Raw genomic sequence first — 20,658 nt, 5'->3', positions numbered from 1 at the left:
TCGACTACTGGCTAATGTAGGAGAGACCTTTACCATCTGACCTAACTCCCGTGGTTGATAATTATGAATTTAATTTTATGATTCTGTAATGAGATAGCCCAAGTTGCTTCAATAACATAATGTGATATCGCACATTCAGATTCAATGACTAAATCAAGTGTGGAGTGTTACAATCATGGTCTGGTCCAATTTCACAAGACTTGTTTTATGATTTCCAACACTTGAAAATCGGGCCTACTAAACCGATTTTACTCTGTCTTAAGCTACACAACAAGGAAATGTTACATAAATTTTTTTCAGTCAACATGAATTATTACGTAAATATTATTCTTATTTTTAATATAGTTGACACGAAATTTTATTTTCTGGCTTTTTTAGAAAACTAAGCCAATAATATTAAAAATTTATGAAAATGACTAAAGTAGCAGATTATTTAGGAAAATAACCTAAAATCTATAGTGCTTTTGGGTGACACCACTCTTTAAGTTGGCACCACCTCAAAATCCCACTCAATCATCACTTAAGTATTAAGTCAATGATTAGTTGAACAAACAAAAATAATTTTTTTTGTGCTGCCACTTTCCAAGGTGTGCCCGTATGAATTTTTTCAAATACGATATTTTCACAGGTATTTTCGGAGTAAAAAATATTTTTTATTATTTTTTGATGCCACCTCTTTCAATGGAAGAACCAAATGCCTGGAATAAAAATTTGGTTACAAGTTTATAAGTGGCGGCACTAATCTAGGAAATTTTTTTGTAGTGTCGTTTCCTTCAATAGAGGTACCAAATTTCTGTAAATTTTTTTGTGCCAACTCTAGATGTGGCACCACATCTGGAGTAGAGACCAAGAAATTTATTTTTATTGATTCTGGTGACTCTACATGAAATGGTGGCATCGAAAAAGTAAAAAAAAAAGAATTATTGGTGCTGCCACATTTTGAACAGGAACCAGCGGAAAATAAATTACTAACTTGGGTGACTCCACATGTTTAACAAAAGTTACTGGTATCATCACATCTAAAGTAGGGACCAGGGAGAGAAACTTTTTTTTTACTAATTTTAGTGACTTCATGTGAAGTGGTGGCATCAAAAAATTCAAAAAAAAATTACTGTGCCACCACATCTGGAGTTGGCACCAAAATTTTTTATTATAAAAATTTAGTGTCTTCGTTGAAGGAGGCAACATCCAAAAAAAAACATTTAGACTAGTGCCGCCACTTATAAACTTATAACCAAAATTTTTTTCCAAACATTTGGTGCCTCCATTGAAGGAAGCGACACCAAAAAATAATAAAATTTTTAATTTTTTTTCTTCTTACTCCGAAAATACCGATGAAAATATAGTATTTGAAAAAACTCATACGGGTGCCACATTGGAAAGTGGCAGTACCAAAAAAATTAATTTTTTTTGTTCAACTAATCATTGACTTAATAATTGGGAGATGGTTTAGTTAGATTTTGAAGTGGTACCGCCTTAGAGAGTAGTGTCACTCAAAAACACTGTAAAATTTAGATTATTTTCCTAAATAATTTCATATTAATTTAGTGATTTTCATAATTTTTTAATATTATTAACTTATTTTTCTAAAAAAGCCTCACTTCCTCATAGTAAAATCGATTTTATTAGATCGATTCTCACTTGACAAAATTAAAGCATGTTCTATTTTGGTCAATGGTTAATGTTGTACTATTCAGAAATTTCTTTTATATATGAAAAAAATCCTACCTCACTACGTTTTTATCCTATAGTTTATTTTTTTAAATGAAGCTATAAAATTAAATTTAGTCTTTAATATTTATTTATTTTTGTTATTTTGGTTATTTTAGCGCTCAATTTTTAAAATTTAGTTAAATTATTTGTTGGCATGGCATTGGCATTGGCATGGTAGCTCACGTAACATTTTATTTTATTATTTTATTAGGATACAATATTTTATTCCTTTTATTTTATTATTTAATCGAATCGCATAAATTCAAAAGGATATTCAGTTGTTTAAGTCTAACGAGAAAATCGAGACCCCTTAAGTTAGGGTACGATTTCTCAAATTTTCAAAACACAGAACATTGCCTTTATTTTCAAATTTCTCTTTTGTATGAATTTGGATAAAATTAATGAAATATTTAAAAATGATATACATTTAATTGATTATGTTTTAAAGAAAAATCATTTAGAACATGAATGGGGTTGTACATGACGAATAATGGTAGTGTGACACAAATTTGGTGTAAAGATAACGTAATACACATAATACGATATAATATATAACATTGATATCAATAAACTAAAATATTAATATGCATGGATAATAATAATGATAATGGGAACAATAATATAAATAACAAAATCATCAACAAACAACAACAACAACAACAACAATAATAATAATAATAATAATAATAATAATATCAAAACAATGCATATAAAAAGAAAATGCAGTTTTTTTTTAATATAATAAGTACAAAGAAATTAATAAATACGTAAATAAATATTTAAGGAGAATAATTTATAAAACATTGAAAACAAGAAACTAAAGTAAAATGTAAATGAGAGTTGGGGTGCAATTTGTAATAAAGTATAATAATAATAATAATAATAATAATAATAAAAAAGTATAACATGAAATGAATGGACAAACATAAAAAAAAATATAAAATGAAATAAAGAAATGACAAATGACCAACTAAATTAATTAATTAGTTAATTAATTAAATTAAAGGACTTAATTGCTACCTAAACCAAATTTAAGAGATAAATTAAATAAAAAAATAAAGGTTCAATTGGAAAGGGGCGAATAACACGGAGGGACTAAATGAGGAAATATTCCCCGCCCTCTGAAACGCACCATTCTGGTAGGATCAAATCGAAACTGAAATAAACTCTGAGGTATAAATTAGAAATAAAAAAAATTAGATTAAAAATATTGAAAATGCGGAAGGGCCTACATGGCAAATAGACCATCTGGCCTAAAACACGTGGATCCTCCGCCTAGGTCGGGTCGCGCAGGTCAGAGGTCAAAACAGTGTCATTTTGGCCTCTGAACCTAAACATCAAAATGGCGTCGTTTCATGCTATTTATTTAAGCCCCAAAAGTTTTTAAAAACCCTTTATTTTGGCCTTCCCTTTTACAAAAAAACTGAAAAAAAACTTTTAACTCTCCCTCTTATCTCAAAGCTCCCCACACATCCGGCCAGTGGGCTTCCTGATGTCCGTTGCACCACCGCCGTGGCCGATGGCTGGCGTCACGCAAGATGGGTTTTTAACCCTCATTTTGAAACACCTTTGAAGGCCAAACCCTCAAAACCCGAAGAGTCGAAAGGAGATGGCTCTCGACCCCCTTTAGTCAGATTTTGGCAACAGAAAAGGGGGTTCTGATGACGAAATCGTGGGGTCATTCAGGTACACTTTCGTCTTCCACTTTCTTTTTATTCTATGTTTATTTTTTATTTTTAAAAAAAGACTCGTATATAAAAAATAAAAATGAACCGAAAACAGAAGAAATATGAGAAAGAAAAGACCTTTTAAACTTCAGTTCACTCTTTGATTTTTACTCGTATGTTCGTAAAAAAAAAGAAGAAAAAATTACAAGCAGAAGGTTGTGGCTTTTAAAGCCAAGTTACAAGACTTTTCCTTTCTATTTTTTTTGTCTGTTTCTTCTTGTTTGCTATTGTTATTTGTTTTTCTTTGTTTGTCCTCTTTTGCTTGCATGTTTTTCTTGCTTTGCAGGTGTTAGATGCGTGGAGGTGGCTGACGTGCGGCGGTGGTGGCGCGCGTGAGGAGGCTGGCGGCTAAAAAGGGTTAGGTAGGCTAGGGCTTTTTGTTCAGTTTAGGTTTTGGGCTTATTTGGGCTAGGGTTAGAATTGGGCTAGCAATTGGGTTTTAATTTGTATTTGTGCTTGTGAAAACTTAGACTGTTTAATGGACTATTAAGATTTATTTTGGGTTCTTATTTCTATTTATTTTTGGCTCTTAGGCCCAGGCCAAAATTAGCCTATTACACAGTGGATGCATCATTATGACAGCTGATTATCATCTCAACTTTGACAACGAAGCATTCTTTAATTAATAAAATATAATAACAAAATATTCAATTTCCCCAAGTACAAGCTTGATCGACTACATACCTCCTAGCTATATTTATATGTACAAAAAGCATTTCATTCTCATAAACAACTTCTTTAGAAGATCTCTGCACTTTCCTATGCAAATAAGAATAGATGGATCCTCTTGATTTCTCCACTTTTGGTTATGTAGTAGTCTTATGTATCACGCTACTCTTTTTGTACACCAAGTTCAAAAAGCCTAGCTCAGGAAGTGGCGGCAAATCTCCACCTATAGCTGCCGGTGCATGGCCAAGAATTGGTCACCTTTCGCTGTTAGGCGGACCCAAGGCCCCTCATGAAGCGTTGGGAGACTTGGAAGAGAAATATGGACATGCCTACATGATTTGGATCGGTGTTCATCAAGCCTTGGTGGTGAATTCAAGTGAGGTGGCCAAGGAAATCTTCACCGTCAATGATATGTATGTTTCCTCTCGTTCTGAATTTGCGGCCGTAGAACACTTAGGTTACAACTATGCCATGTTTGGGGTCTCTCCTTATGGACAATACTGGCGCAAAATGCACAAAATAACAATGTTGGAGGTGCTATCTAATCACAGGATCAATCAACTCAAGAAAGTTTTTGTCTCGGAAATAGAAGGCTCAATGAAACTATTATATAAAACTTTGGCAGAGAAAAAGGATGGCTCAGGTAAGGTGTTGGTTGAGATGAAAAAACACTTTTCGGACTTGACTTTGAAAGTTATTATGAGGACGATGGCTGGTAAGAGGTACAGTGTTGTCGCAAAGGAAGACCAAAAAGAGGTGTTAAGATATCGTAAGGCTCTACGGGATTTCTTTCACTTGACAGGGATGTTTGTGTTGGGAGATGCAGTCCCTTTCCTTCGATGGTTGGATATTGGTGGTTATGAAAAGCGGATTAAGATAACTGCTAGAGAGTTGGATAAAATTTCTGGGGGATGGCTAGATGACCATAGGAAGGGTGGACGCTGGGATGAAAATAAAAAGGAGAAGGATTTCATAGATGTGATGAACTCTGTTATTAAAGGTGCAAGTCTTGCCGGATATGATGCTGACACCATCAACAAAGCCACTTCTTTGGTATAACCTTTTACTCGTTCTTTTTTCAATTCTTATCTCTCCATTATTCAATTATAAAATTCTAAAAATTATGAAAAATGCATATTGCAGAATATGATTTTAGCAAGCAGTAACACAACAATAGTTACCTTAATATGGGGTCTTTCCCTTATGCTAAACAAACCTCATATACTCAAAAAGGCTCAAGAAGAACTAGACACCCATATAAGCAAGGATAGGTTTGTGAATGAAGCAGACATTAGCAAATTTGTGTACATTCAAGCTATTAGAATATACCCCATACCTTGCCCATACCTTTCCCATACCTACCCATACCTTGGAAAGGTCAAAGTTATGGGCACCAAATATTTATTTAGTGTTGGGCATGGAATAATAGCAATTTTTGGTCCCTAAGTGAATAGGGACTTTGCAAGGTGGCCCTTGAACCTCAACTATAAATAAGCCAACCATTGCTCATTCTCATCATCCCACATTTGCCATTCTCTACTTAAGGCATTGTTCTCTCTCCCTATTTGTAAAGTTTCACTTGTATTTTGGAGTGAAATATATTTGGTAGTGCCCGAGGACGTAAGCAATATTTGCTGAACCTCGTTAAAATTCTAGTGTTCTTTACTATTTATTGTTCATATTTTGTGAGTGTGATTGTAGTGATTTATTGTGCTATTAAATTACGATAGAGGGATATTCGGCTAGGAAAGACTTGGTACTTAAGTGATCCTCGTGATCCACCTCTCTTTCCTGGGAATTGAACTTAGTGTGATTTTTTAGTACAATAATTTTACTCTTTCACACGCTTCCGCACAACAATTGGTATCAGAGCCAGATTCGTACTTGGGGAATACGATCGTTTACGGTACTATTCACGTATACAATACTATTCACGTATACAGTACTTTTCACGTATACAGTAGTTGGGATTGAGGAGAAAAATGGCACAGCATCGTCATCAGCAAGGACTACTGTGACAAATGCAAAATTTGAAGTAGAGAAATTTGACGGTACCAATAATTTTGGTATGTGGCAATGTGAGATCCTGGATGTCTTATGTCAGCAAGAGCTAGATATAGCCCTTGAAGAAAAACCTGACAAGATGGATGATAAGGAGTGGGCCAAGATCAATAGACAGGCGTGTGGTACAATCCGCCTATGTTTGGCCAAAGAGCAGAAGTACTCTGTCATGAGGGAGACATCAGCGAAGAAGTTATGGGATACACTGGAAGAAAAGTTTCTAACGAAAAGTCTTGAAAATAGGCTTTATATGAAAAAAAAACTTTATCGATTCACGTATGCACCCGGTATGTCGATAAATGACCATGTGAACTCATTCAATAAAATTTTAGCAGACTTGCTAAATTTGGATGAGAATTTTGAAGATGAAGACAATGCATTATTGTTGTTGAATTTCCTTCCTGATGAATATGATCATCTTACCACCACATTGCTTCATGGGAAGGACACGATCACATTTGATGCAATCTGTAGTGCGTTGTATAGATCTGAGACTCGAAAGAAAGATAAAAGAGATCACAGAGATACAACTGCAGAAGTCTTAACAGTAAGAGGTCGTTCACACAGCAGCAAATCTGGTAGAAGGGGAAAGTCTAAAGGGAGACCCGCCAAAGATGAATGTGCCTTTTGCCGTGAAAAAGGGCATTGGAAAAAAAATTGTCCTAAGCTACAAAAGGGCAAGGCTATTTCTAATGCATGTGTAGCGGATCATGATGAGGAGTCAGACTTTAGCTTGGTTGGCATGGCAATGGCATGTCAAACGGATGAGTGGATTTTGGATTCAGGATGTACTTACCATATGTGTCCTAATAAGGACTGGTTTTCTAGTCTTAAAGAACTAGAAGGTGGAATTGTTCTTATGGGCAATGATAGTGCTTGTAAGACAATGGGAGTAGGTACAGTCCAATTGAAGAATCACGACGGCTCAACCCAAGTCTTGATAGATGTTCGCTACGTACCTAGCCTGAAGAAAAATCTCATCTCATTAGGGGCCCTAGAATCTAAAGGGCTCACAATCACTTTGAGAGATGGATTACTAAAAGTAGTAGCTGGGCAACTGACGGTGATGAAAGGCACAAGAAGAAATAACTTGTACTTTTTAAATAGAAGTACAGTTATTGGATCAACTTCAACAGTTTCTACAAAAGATGTAGATTCAGAGGCTACCAGATTATGGCATATGCGATTGGGACATGCTGGTGAAAAAGCTTTGCAAACATTGGCGAAGCAAGGCTTGTTGAAAGGTGCAAATTCTTGCAAAATGGAATTCTGTGAATATTGTGTTCTGGGCAAGCAGAAGAGGGTAAAATTTGGTCCAGCAATTCACAATACGAAAGGAATTCTGGACTACATTCACAGTGATGTGTGGGGATCTACCAAAGTGGCTTCTTTGGGAGGTATGCACTATTTTGTTACTTTTGTTGATGATTATTCAAGAAAAGTATGGGTGTATCTAATGAAAAGAAAAAGTGAAGTTTTGGATGCATTTCTGAAATGGAAGAAGATAGTGGAGACTCAGACTGGTCGAAAGGTCAAACGACTTCGATCAGATAATGGTACTGAGTACAAAAACGATCCATTTCTACAAGTATGCCAAGATGAGGGCATTGTACGACACTTCACTGTTCGGGATACACCACAGCAGAATGGGGTGGCAGAACGCATGAATCGAACTATACTGGAGAAAGTTCGATGTATGTTGTCCAATGCTGGATTGGGCAAGGAATTTTGGGCTGAGGCAGTTACATATGTGTGCCATCTAATTAACCGTTTGCCATCAGTTGCAATAAATGGAAAAACTCCTATGGAGATGTGGACTGATAAATCTGCTACTGATTATGATTCTTTACATGTATTTGGTTCCACTGCATATTATCATGTAAAAGAATCTAAGTTAGACCCAAGAGCAAAGAAAGCATTATTCTTGGGTATAACTGATGGAGTAAAAGGATACAGTCTCTGGTGTCCTGATACAAGGAAGATTGTTTTCAGTAGAGATGTGACTTTTGATGAATCAACCATGTTAAAGTACAAGGATTCACAAAAGGATGACAAAACCAGTAGTACTTTGCAGCAGGTGGAGCTTGAAAAGGTTAACGATGATCCAGCTAATATTGGAGGGACAAATGATGAAGAGGTTCCTACCCAAGAACCTCTACAGCAACAAGATTCAATTGCATATAGGAGGCTAAGAAGAGAGATTCGTAAGCCTGCTCGCTTTGATGATATAGTGGCCTATGCACTTCCAATTGCAGATGATGATGTTCCTTCTACTTACACAGAAGCAATAAGTAACCTTGATGGTGTAAAGTGGAAGCAAGCAATGAATGAAGAAATGCAGTCTCTTCATAAAAATAGGACCTGGGAGTTGGTGACACAACCCAAGGGAAAGAAGGCAATTGGATGCAAATGAGTATATGCAAAGAAGGAAGGATTTCCTAGTAAAATTGAAATTCGATACAAGGCTAGATTAGTAGCAAAGGGTTACGCTTAGAAAGAAGGAATAGACTACAATGAAGTGTTTTCTCCAGTTGTGAAGCATTCGTCTATTCGGATTTTGCTAGCCTTGGTTGCGCAATATGATCTTGAACTAGTTCAGCTTGATGTGAAGACCGTGTTTTTACATGGTGATTTGGAAGAGGAAATCTATATGACTCAGCCAGATGGATTCAAGGTTGCTGGAAAAGAAAATTGGGTTTGCAAACTGACAAAGTCGCTTTATGGATTGAAGCAATCTCCGAGGCTGTGGTACAGGCGATTTGATCAGTTCATGAAAGGACAGAGGTACACAAGAAGAAAATTTGATCATTGTGTATATTTTCAGAAGCTACAAGATGGAACTTTCATATACTTGCTCTTACATGTTGATGATATGCTAATAGCATCTAAGAGCAGAGTTGAGATTGAAAGATTGAAGACTCAACTCAATCTCGAGTTTGAGATGAAAGATCTAGGAGAAGTTAAAAAGATTCTCAGCATGGAAATATGGAGAGATGGAGCTCATGATAGAGTTATCTTGTCTCAGAAGCAGTATTTGAAGAAGGTACTACAGTAGTTTGGCATGAACGAGCGGACAAAACCTGTAAGTACCCCGTTGGCTTCTCATTTCAAGCTTTCTGCACAACTATCTCCTTCGACGAATACGGAACGAGAATACATGTTGCAAGTTCCGTATTCTAATGCAGTGGGTAGCTTGATGTGCAATGGTGTGTACAAGACCCGACATTTCACAGGCAGTTAGTATAGTGAGCAGGTATATGCATAATCCTGGAAAAGGACATTGGCAAGCTGTGAAATGGATCCTACGGTATATTCAGAAGACCATAGATGTTGGATTACTGTTCAAGCAGGATAATACACTTGGTAAAGGTGTTATTGGGTACGTTGATTCTGACTATGCCGGTGATTTGGACAAGCGAAGATCAACCACCGGTTATGTGTTTACACTTGCTGGAGGACCAATAAGTTGGAAGTCTACATTACAGTCTACAGTTGCGTTGTCAACTACAGAAGCCGAGTACATGGCTGTAATAGAGGCTGTAAAGGAGGCTATTTGGTTACAAGGTATGGCTAAAACCTTGGGGTTGGTTCAAGAGCATATTAACGTGTATTGTGATAGTCAAAGTGCTATTCATTTAGCAAAGAATCAAGTCTATCATGCACGTACAAAGCATATCGACGTACGGTTCCATTTTGTGCGGGAAATTATTGAAGAGGGGAAAATTTGTCTTCAGAAGATCAAGACTGCAGATAATCCCGCAGATATGATGACCAAGGTGGTAACAGCAACCAAGTTCGAACATTGTTTGAACTTGATCAATATCCTGCAAGTTTAACAGTTGAAGAAGGCACTATCAAGTATTGTTGTCAAAGGCAGAAAGAATTGTGTGAAGATAAGATTATCCTAATCAAATCTTCAAGGTGGAGATTATTAGAATATACCCCATACCTTGCCCATACCTTTCCCATACCTACCTATACCTTGGAAAGGTCAAAGTTATGGGCACCAAATATTTATTTAGTGTTGGGCATGGAATAATAGCAATTTTTGGTCCCTAAGTGAATAGGGACTTTGCAAGGTGGCCCTTGAACCTCAACTATAAATAGGCCAACCATTGCTCATTCTCATCATCCCACATTTGTCATTCTCTACTTAAGGCATTGTTCTCTCTCCCTATTTGTAAAGTTTCACTTGTATTTTGGAGTGAAATATATTTGGTAGTGCCCGAGGACGTAAGCAATATTTGCTGAACCTCGTTAAAATTCTGGTGTTCTTTACTATTTATTGTTCATATTTTGTGAGTGTGATTGTAGTGATTTATTGTGCTATTAAATTACGATAGAGGGATATTCGGCTAGGAAAGACTTGGTACTTAAGTGATCCTCGTGATCCACCTCTCTTTCCTGGGAATTGAACTTAGTGTGATTTTTTAGTACAATAATTTTACTCTTTCACACGCTTCCGCACAACACAAGCCATAGTTAAAGAGACATTAAGATTGTATCCACCTGCACCTCTGTCAGCACCTCGTGAGCTCAGTGAAACTTGCTCCATTGGAGGCTAAGACATCCCCAAAGGCACTCGGTTGATCATAAACCTTCACAAGATTCAAAGGGATACTGAAAAATTGCCAAAACCATCGGAGTTTAAGCCTGAGAGGTTTCTCACTACGCATAAAGATGTGGATGTTAGGGGTCAGCATTTTGAACTAATGCCCTTTGGCAGTGGTAGGAGGAGCTGTCCTGGAACATCTTGTGCACTCCATATGTTGTACTTGACCATGTCTAATTTCTTGCACGCATTTGATTTCTCAACACCATCCAATGATTTGATTGACTTATCCGGCACTGTTGGATTGACCAACATGAAATCTACCCCGCTTGAAGCATTGGTCTCACCTCGTCTTGCTCCTGAAGTTTATAAATAAAATCTAGATGAAGATTGCAATAATCATGTGTGAAGAAGAAGAATGTTTAAGCATTTTGATTCTTCTATTGTTGAATTCGAGTATGTGGTTTCGATTATATATTTTTTAATCAGTAATGGTAAAATTGATAAATAAACAAATACTTGTATAGTAAAACATCTAGAATTTGGTGATGTTGAGATGGTAAACGGGGAACATCTTAGTTGTCAAAGTTAAAGTTGAAAATTGAAATCTTGGTGCTATGCATTTCTATTTCTCGTGTCTAATATGTTAGCATCATCCTGCTTGAGTATGTTAAGAGTTGGGAGTCGAATATATAAATTTTATATATTATTTTTCCTGATTAATTAAAAGTTAGAAGCGTATGCCTTGCATGTATTATTTTTTCTCAAAACTATTTCACATTTAGTTACATGGCCACTCCACCAAACTCAATGGCATGTGCCACTGAATCTGCTTGACTCAAGATTGTTTCACTTAAAACATGAATTTGGTTTAAATTATTTAAAATGAAATGAGATAGTAGGAAAAGATAAAAAGATAAAATTTTGAGAATCATCAAATTTTAAAAAGATAATTTGAATTTTTCTAAATCCTATATTTATCATTAATCTATTTCATTAGGTTAAAAACCAAAATCATTTCAATTTCAATTAATTCTCAATACTATTAGTTCAATCAAATTTTAAAACCACGGATAAAAACATAAATGTTACTACATCAACACGTTTGGTCATTGAAAATTTTAAGTATAATAATTAATTTGTAGAAAATTGTGTTTTGCGATATTAGAATTTGATTTGATTTATAAAATTAATTATGATTTTTATGTATTAATAATCAAATTAACTTTTGACTTTTAATGTCAAAATATTAATTTTAATTGTTTTTCGTTTTAGCATTAAAAACTAATATCTTTAATATTTTTTTATTTTAAATATATTTTATATTTTAGAGTCAAATAAAAACATTTTTAATTAAATATTAAATTCAAATCGAATAAAAATTGCAACCAAATCATTGAAATTTATGAATTTTGTTCAAAATCAACTTAACTAATTGTCATGATATTATCTTAATATTTTCTCAATTTTATAATATTTTTTATAAGAGAAACAACTATTCAAATTAGATCATATCATATATAATAAATTCAACATCACAAATTTTTAAAAAAATTAACTTCCTAAAAATAATTAAAATAAAAATCATAAGACTAGAGTTCTAAACATAAGTAAATAATAAATGATAACGTTACAAAATATTTAAATATTCTGAATCTTGATATTCTTTAATCTATTATCCTTGGTATCATCTTCGATCTTATCTTATTATTCAATCTATAGTTGTAACAAATTTTACTTTATTCTATTTTATTCCTAACCCTAATTAAGTGACAATTAATTTAATTTAATTTTTTTATATTTTTCACAGTTGTTATAGAATTAAAAAAATATGAATTTAACTATTTGAGTACCTTTAAATGTATTTTCTTTTAATTTAAAAATTTTAAAAAAAAGTGAACTCCATATGTTGTTGTTTTGATGGTCAGGTGTTTACCGTCTCAAGTATGACTTGAGTTTGAATCACATTATTAGCAGGGTTTTACCCTCCTCTTAATTTTAATATATGAAATATAATTTTTTTTAACATTAATCTCATTATTGGAAAAATGAGATAGTCATATTTAATCCACAAGGGTGATGAGTGACGAGTGACGAGAACGACTTCTATTGATTTACTTTTTGGTTAAATCATAAGTAAAGTCCTTAAAGTTATAGATTTGTGTGGATTTGATCCTTTTAGTTTTATTTACTCAAAATTACTCTCTCTACCCTTTGAATTGCTCATAATCAATTTTTCTGTTAATTTTGTTTAAAAATTACTAACATCGATAAGGGTTATTCTTTTAAATTGAACCTGTAGATATTAATTTAGGGTACTAAGGCATTAATCTTAAAAATCATAAAATTGAGGTGGATCTTTCCAAACTAATACTTCTTTAACTTTCATTTCTTACACTGAATTTTCAAAGGCCAAAAAGAAAAAAAAATATTCTAGCCAACATGGGTGATGGGTGACGACTACAAGCCAAGAAGTCTACCAACTTATGTTCATTTATTTTTTTAAATAGTAACTTAGGGCAATAATGCATTAATCTAATGACAAGATTAATTTAGTTTATTTACTCTATTTCGTTTTTCTAATAATAATAATAATAATAATAATAATATATTATTATTATTATTATGGGTGAGTAAAACTTTAATTCAAAATTAAAAAATATATATAAATTTCGAGTTAACTGAATAAGTAAACTTGAATAAATAAATCGAGTTTCGAGTTCGAGTCTAGTAGAATTTTACAACTCGAATAATAGATTGGTGTAAATTCTCATTTAGTCTCTATTAATTTTGAAAATAAACAAATCGATCACTCTCAGTAAAAATTATAAAATAATTCAAAATAATTTTTAAAATTCTAAATATTTTTAAAAATTCTAAACTTTATATTTAAAAAATTAAAAATTAAAAAATGTATTAAAATTAACAGAAATTCTAAAACAATAATTTTAGAACCTAAATAAATAAATTAATGATTCAAGGTTATAATGCTAAAGTATTTTATTTTTCTCTTATTTTTCTTTTAAAGAGTTTTTAAATTTATATGATCTAATATGGAATTAGTTATATTATAACAATATTTTATTATGACTTGTTTAGTTTTTTAATATAACTTGAATAATTTTACTCGGTTTAACTCGATTCAATTTTATTTTACTCGACTCAATTAAAAAAATTAAATTAAATTAAAATAATAAAATAAAACTTATAAACTTAATTAACTTAAAAATTTTGTGCTCAGTTACTTCAAAATAATTATCGTTGTGAATTTAAAAGGTGTTAAATTAGAAAGAAGCTAATATACCAATTATTGGCCGCCAAACAGGACCCCCCACCTACCAATTGGAGTGCAGAGGACACAGAGAGCTAGAAAGAGACACTTATATCTTTAATTTGGTTGTCATTATCGAGGCTAATGGAAGAACCCTTTTAGCTCACTATATTAATTATTTTCAGTTTACTTCAAATGATCATAAAAAAGATTGATATAGAGTATAGACATAGAATCGAGTTCTAGTTCTAGTGTAATAGCTTGTTTAAGGTTTTCAATACATGTAACTACATTTTTCATGATGGGCTCGATTAATTGGGGAGGGACTTATTTTTATTTTCTTATCCACAAATAAATTTGTTGTATTTTTTTTATTGCACTGAATGCAGGTGAAAATCATTCAAACATTGATGACGGAGCTTTGTTTAATATTAATAAAATAGAACTAAAAAAATATTCAATTTCCCAAAAGACAAGCTTGACCGACTACACACCTCCCAGCTATATTTATATGTGCAAAAAGCATTTCATTCCCATCAACAACTTCTTCAGAAGATCTCTGCATTTTCCTATCAAAATAAGTAGAGATGGATCCTCTTGATCTCTCCACTTTTGGTTATGCAGTAGTCTTTGGCATCACGCTACTCTTTCTGTACACCAAGCTCAAAAAGCCTAGCTCAGGAAGTGGTGGGAAAGCTCCACCTGTAGCTGCCGGTGCATGGCCAATAATCGGTCACCTTCCGCTGTTAGGTGGACCCAAGGCCCCTCATGAAGCATTATGAGACTTGGAAGAGAAATATGGACCTGCCTACATGATCCGGATCGGTGTTCATCCAGCCTTGGTGGTGAATTCGAGTGAGGTGGCCAAGGAAATCTTCACCGTCAATGATATGTATGTTTCCTCCCGTTCCGAATTTGCGGCCGCAGAACACTTGGGTTACAACTATGCCATGTTTGGGTTCTCTCCTTATGGACAATACTGGCGTGAAATGCGCAAAATAACAATGTTGGAGGTGCTATCTAACCACAGGATCGATCAACTCAAGAAAGTTTTTGTCTCGGAAATAGAAGGCTCAATGAAACTATTATATAAAACTTGGGCCGAGAAAAAGGATGGCTCGGGTAAGGTGTTGGTTGAGATGAAAAAAAACTTTTCAGACTTGACTTTGAACGTTATTATGAGGACGGTTGCTGGTAAGAGGTACAGTGTTGTCGCAGAGGAAGACCAAAAAGAGGTGTTGAGATATCGTAAGGCTCTACGGGATTTCTTTCACTTGACAGGGATGTTTGTGTTGGGAGATGCAGTCCCTTTCCTCCGATGGTTGGATATTGGTGGTTATGAAAAGCGGATGAAGATAACTGCTAAAGAGTTGGATGAAATTTCCGGGGGATGGCTAGATGACCATAGGAAGAGTGGACGCTGGGATGAAAATAAAAAGGAGAAGGATTTCATGGACGTGATGAACTCCGTTCTTAAAGGTGCAAGTCTTGCCGGATATGATGCTGACACCATCAACAAAGCCACTTCTTTGGTATAACATTTTACTCGTTCTTTTTTCAATTCTTATCTCTCCATTATTCAATTCTAAAATTCTAAAAATTATGAAAAATGCATATTGCAGAATATGATTTTAGCAGGCAGTGACACAACAACAGTTACCTTAATATGGGGTCTTTCCCTCATGTTAAATAAACCTCATATACTCAAAAAGGCTCAAGAAGAACTAGACACCCATATAGGCAAGGATAGGTTTGTGAATGAAACAGACATCGGCAAATTGGTGTACATTCAAGCCATAGTTAAAGAGACATTAAGATTGTATCCACCTGCACCTCTGTCAGCACCTCGTGAGCTCAGTGAAACTTGCTCCATTGGAGGCTACGACATCCCCAAAGGCACTCGGTTGATCATAAACCTTCACAAGATTCAAAGGGATCCTAAAAAATGGCCAGAACCATTGGAGTTTAAGCCCGAGAGGTTTCTCACTACCCACAAAGATGTGGATGTTAGGGGTCAACATTTTGAACTAATGCCCTTTGGCAGCGGTAGGAGGAGTTGTCCTGGAACATCGTTTGCACTCCATATGTTGTTGTTGACCATGTCTAATTTTTTGCACGCCTTCGATTTCTCAACACCATCCAATGGTTTGATTGACTTGACCGGCACCGCTGGATTGACTAACATTAAGAGCACGTTTGGTTCGCTGTATTGGATTAGAGGCGTAATGGAATAGAGATGTAATGGATTAGAGGTGTAATGGATTAGAGGTGTAATAACAAATCAACTCTTTGGTTGAATGTAATGGAATAGAGGCGTAATAGTAATCTTGTGTTTGGTTGAATGGAATAGAGGTGTAATAGCATAATGGAAAAAACTAAAATGACTAGAATACCCTTAGCATAAATTTGTTTTGGTAAATGATTATTGTTATTGTTATTTAAATTTTAATAAGATTATTATTATCAATAATAAATAATTTAATCATATTTAAACATAATTATAATTAAATATATTATAATTTAATAAAATTCTTATATGAATTTACTAAAATTTTAATATATAATAGTATAAAATATAATTTAAAATAATAATTATTAAATATAATTTAATAAAAAATATAATTTAATAAAATTCTTAATATTAAAATATTCTTATATGAATTTACTAAAATCATAATATATAATACTATAAAATATAATCTAAAATAATTATTATTAAATATAATTTAATATAAATATATAATTTAATAAAATTCTTAGTATTAAATATTCTTATACGAATTTACTAAAATCATAATATATAATACTATAAAATATAATCTAAAATAATTGATTTTGTGGATTTGATTAATTGATGACTTAATAATTATTATTAAAAAACCCATTTGAATAATATAGTGTGTTAAATATCTTTCTTTTTTTTTAAAAAGAAAACATGATTTGTTTGTAGCATTTTACTTTTTTTTTGTTTCGTTTGTTGAGATAATTTTTGTAGTGTTAATTATAATTGAACATAATTAAAAATTAAAAAAGAATTAAAAAATAAACTCCATCAAACCTGTGAGCCATTCAAACTCCATCAAATTCTATTAGTACAAGACTCTTGTAATTCTACAATAACAAACACAATGATACTATTTATTTTGTTACAAGAAAATTGATCAGAAAAGATCTCTGCTTGGAAATGAAAATAATTTAGATGTAGATATTCAAACTCCAAATCTACTTGATAACACATAGTACATACTGAAAAAAAAATCAAGGACTAACTGATATTTAGGAAGAAGCTCTAGGTAAAGCACATTCTACATTTTTGGATATGTTCCCACAGCAATATTGGTATATTGATCTTTAGAAAGAAGCTCTAGGTAAAGCAAACAGTTCTAGTGCATTCAAGATGAACATGAAGGCAACATATTTGTAGAATGCAGGTCTTGCTGCAGAAGGACAAAGAAGCAACAGTAAGTCTATGATTAATCAACTTGCAAAAAATGTAAGTAACTTAGATGAACATACCAGGTTACCTTTCTCTCCACTTGGAATTATGCATGTAGTGGATTACATTTGTGCTTGTATGGTTCTTGAACACAACATGATTCCAACAAATTTTAGGCGCTACTTACCGCAAGAATCACAAGTTACAAATGCATAAAACTGTAGATCCTTCGTGCATCCTTTAGCAGCTTCAGAAAAAGAGAGCAAGATCTCTGTCTACAAGTTTTCCAAACAGAACATATTTTAACTTGAAATGTAAGGCATGAACGATTATTTTTATATTTATTTAACACCATTAGCATGAAATCACATATTTTTCACAGCAGGAGATGCATGCTTCAATATAAATTTATAATCTGCATCAATGGCAAACTACTTACTGATTTAAAATGCAGAGTCCAATACTATATACCAGCGGAAAGAAGAAAATAATACCTGATGGCCATGGCATGGCACAATCCCAACTTGAATTGTCTGATAGTTAATGTTTTGGTCTCGGGATATCTTGTATCTTCATCATATTCACCTCTGGTAATATGCAAGTCAGGACAAAGTGTCTTCAAGTAATCTTGAACTTCCTGAAATTTTAGTCCGAATTAGCTGGGCCAGTGGTAATTTTAATAAGAAAAACAAAAACCGTAAAAGTTCAATTGGTAGAAATACTATGGCATAATTTCCATAAAGCTAAAGCTAACAAATCAGGTTCATTTGATTTGTTGTTGGCTATGCAAATAAGAGAAAAATAGCTTTTCAAAAGTGCTTTTAGAGCCATAAGCAATACTAAACAGATAGTAAACTCTTAAATTTTAGACCAAGCTTTTCAAAAGCATTTTTCATAAGCATTTTTTTGCAGCACTTTTCAAAAGCAATGAGAAACTAGCCCTTAGTGACTAACTTCCTACATGTTTCTAAGTTCAACCAAATATGTACTTCAATCCTACTTAATGCTATGCTACACGGACTCTTCTCGTTTTCTCAAAAGTGGCACATATGCCCTACACATATTCAAAGGATTGAGATAAAATCCTTCAAACATACGGAAAAGCTTCGGAAATTTTGAACATACTCATGTCAGAGTTGGGCACAAACTAGTATCTGACACGTGATTATACGCATTTCAGATCAAACATGACAGGAATCATTCTTTGCATGTATAAATGCAAGGTAGCAGCAATGGCTATTCGGATCAAAATTACAATTATCAAATAAAACAATTGCTGGCGATCATTTAAAATACTGATAATTCAGGTATGGTAGCTTCTGCTGCTTTTCCCAAATTCAAACTAGCAAATAATATCTCTTCGCATATTACAACTCAAAGAGAAAATAATTGGGCAAAAACATGAAATCCAGATTAAATTAGGCATAAATTTAGCATAACTACTACAAAGGAATGAACAATCCATAGTTCCAAAAAAGGAAGAGAAAATTAATATATTCAATTGCTTGCTGAGAAACATAAAACCCAAAGTGCTAAAGAAGTGGAACCAAATTCAACTATGATTTCAGCTACAAAAAAAAAATCCAGAAAGGAAAAGAAAGATGGGATACCTTGATGCAAAGATTACCAGTGCAAAAGACGTGTTGGATCATTCCAGGAACTAGCATGGACTTGAATTTGGGAGGGAGATCAGCCGCCCGATGGGGTATATGCAAATCCCCTAAAGCCAAAACCAGCACTATCTTCTTCTAATATCTACCAATAACTACAGCAATTTGATTCAGAAATTTTGAAAGAAACCCAAACAAGGAAACATGAGCATGAAAAGAAATTGTATAAAAATGATTGATTACCGGTGAAAGATTTGGCTTTCAATTTTGGGAATGAAACCCAAAAATGCACATAAAACACTATAAATCGGGTGAAATATCAAGTAGTTCCAGAAAAGAATAACTTCAAAATCATTTCTTCCTAAGCACCCAAGCACCGAAATATAAAATCAAACAATAAATCGTGAAATGGATGTGAGAAAAAGGGGTGACCTTGGAAGGATCGACTTTGGGGAAGCTTTTGACAACGTCGAGGACTCCGTCGATTACTTTGGGGAAGCTTTTGACAGCGTTGAGGACGAGGGCAGAAAACGGAAGAGAAAAAAGGGAAAGACGCGGAATGGGTAATCGGCGCTGAGGGGCCGTAATGCCTATTACGCGCAATCAATGTAATGGGGGAGTAACCGATTCGGCGGGGAATGGGAAAACAGCGAACCAAACAACCGTTTCCTGGTGGGCCTGCTGCATAGGGGGGAATACGCATGCAGAGGGGGGGAAAACAGCGAACCAAACACGTTGTAAATCTACACCGCTTGAAGCCTTGGTCTCACCTCGCCTTGCTCCTGAACTTTATAATTAAAATTTAGATGAAGATGGCAATAATCAGGTGTGAAGAACAATAATGCTTAAGCATTTTGATTTTATTGTTGTATTATTATTTAATTTGAGAATGTCTATATCTATTACACTCCTCCTTTTTTCTCTTTTTTGGAATCAATAATGGTAAACATCTAGATTTAATATTGTTTATATGGTAAACATGAAAATGCTTTGCTCTCAAATTTAGGTTCAATATTTTTTTTTTGGCAAATGTTGACTTCATTTTTCTGCTATGCGTTTCTACTTGTTGTGTCTAATATGCTAGCATCACCCTGCACGACTATGTTAAAGAGTTGGGAGTCAGCATTTTGAGATACGTATTATCTTCTTTTTTTCCCATTAATTAGAATTTATGAAATTTTGGTTCAAGGTTTCAATATTACAAAAAGTTTATCAAGGTATATTACAAAAAATTTATCAAGGAAAAGTAAATAAGTTCAAATATGGGAACATAGCGAGGCATAGCATAAATGTAGATGATTTAAATATTGGCTATTCAAATAATGCCTTACATCATAGCATAATGTATTTTACATAACCCAATTTCTATCATGCTTTTAATTAAACACATGAATAACAATTAACTCAACCATCATATATATATATATATATACAAATATTTATAATAATTATTTATCTTTGTTAGATCTATATTTTAAGTGTAGTATATTAGTTTGTAAATTTGTAATTTTTTCAAACAAATTGGTTAATAAAATAATTTATGAATTTCATTAATATACTTTGTATAATGTCTTTGTATAGTTTTTGCATGCAAAGTAAAAATAAAAACAACTATTGGT

At 33.5% G+C, this 20,658-nt stretch overlaps 1 protein-coding gene, 2 long non-coding RNA genes and 1 pseudogene across 6 annotated transcripts; 3 read left to right on the top strand and 1 right to left on the bottom strand.

The window, feature by feature from the left end:
- Positions 1 to 4,217: 4,217 nt before the first annotated feature.
- On the top strand, positions 4,218 to 11,098 carry LOC107902635 (cytochrome P450 CYP82D47-like; annotated as a pseudogene).
- Positions 11,099 to 14,412: 3,314 nt separating this feature from the next.
- LOC107905382 (cytochrome P450 CYP82D47) lies at positions 14,413 to 16,483 on the top strand. The gene is made up of 2 exons (XM_041113863.1): positions 14,413 to 15,525; positions 15,616 to 16,483. Exons 1-2 carry the CDS (start codon positions 14,806 to 14,808, stop codon positions 16,225 to 16,227), a joined length of 1,332 nt encoding a protein of 443 aa, XP_040969797.1. The 5' UTR covers positions 14,413 to 14,805; the 3' UTR covers positions 16,228 to 16,483.
- Positions 16,484 to 17,178: 695 nt separating this feature from the next.
- LOC107944156 (uncharacterized) lies at positions 17,179 to 19,753 on the bottom strand. 4 transcript variants are annotated; one of them, XR_001696158.2, is made up of 5 exons: positions 19,472 to 19,753; positions 19,040 to 19,194; positions 17,924 to 18,066; positions 17,510 to 17,704; positions 17,179 to 17,430 (listed from the first exon to the last, which is right to left on the bottom strand). It is a non-coding gene; the product is annotated as an uncharacterized lncRNA (long non-coding RNA). The 4 variants fall into 4 exon arrangements; XR_001696159.2 differs by having other exon boundaries at positions 17,518 to 17,704; XR_005927201.1 differs by having other exon boundaries at positions 17,179 to 17,704; positions 19,472 to 19,751.
- Positions 17,351 to 18,148, top strand: LOC121229452 (uncharacterized). The gene is made up of 2 exons (XR_005927202.1): positions 17,351 to 17,486; positions 17,884 to 18,148. It is a non-coding gene; the product is annotated as an uncharacterized lncRNA (long non-coding RNA).
- Positions 19,754 to 20,658: the final 905 nt, after the last annotated feature.

This window comes from Gossypium hirsutum, chromosome A05, assembly GCF_007990345.1.
Source record: "Gossypium hirsutum isolate 1008001.06 chromosome A05, Gossypium_hirsutum_v2.1, whole genome shotgun sequence".
In the NCBI taxonomy this organism is placed as follows: domain Eukaryota; kingdom Viridiplantae; phylum Streptophyta; class Magnoliopsida; order Malvales; family Malvaceae; genus Gossypium; species Gossypium hirsutum.
The sequence above is the reverse complement of the archived record's forward strand: the minus strand, read 5'-3'. Positions and strand labels throughout refer to the sequence as shown.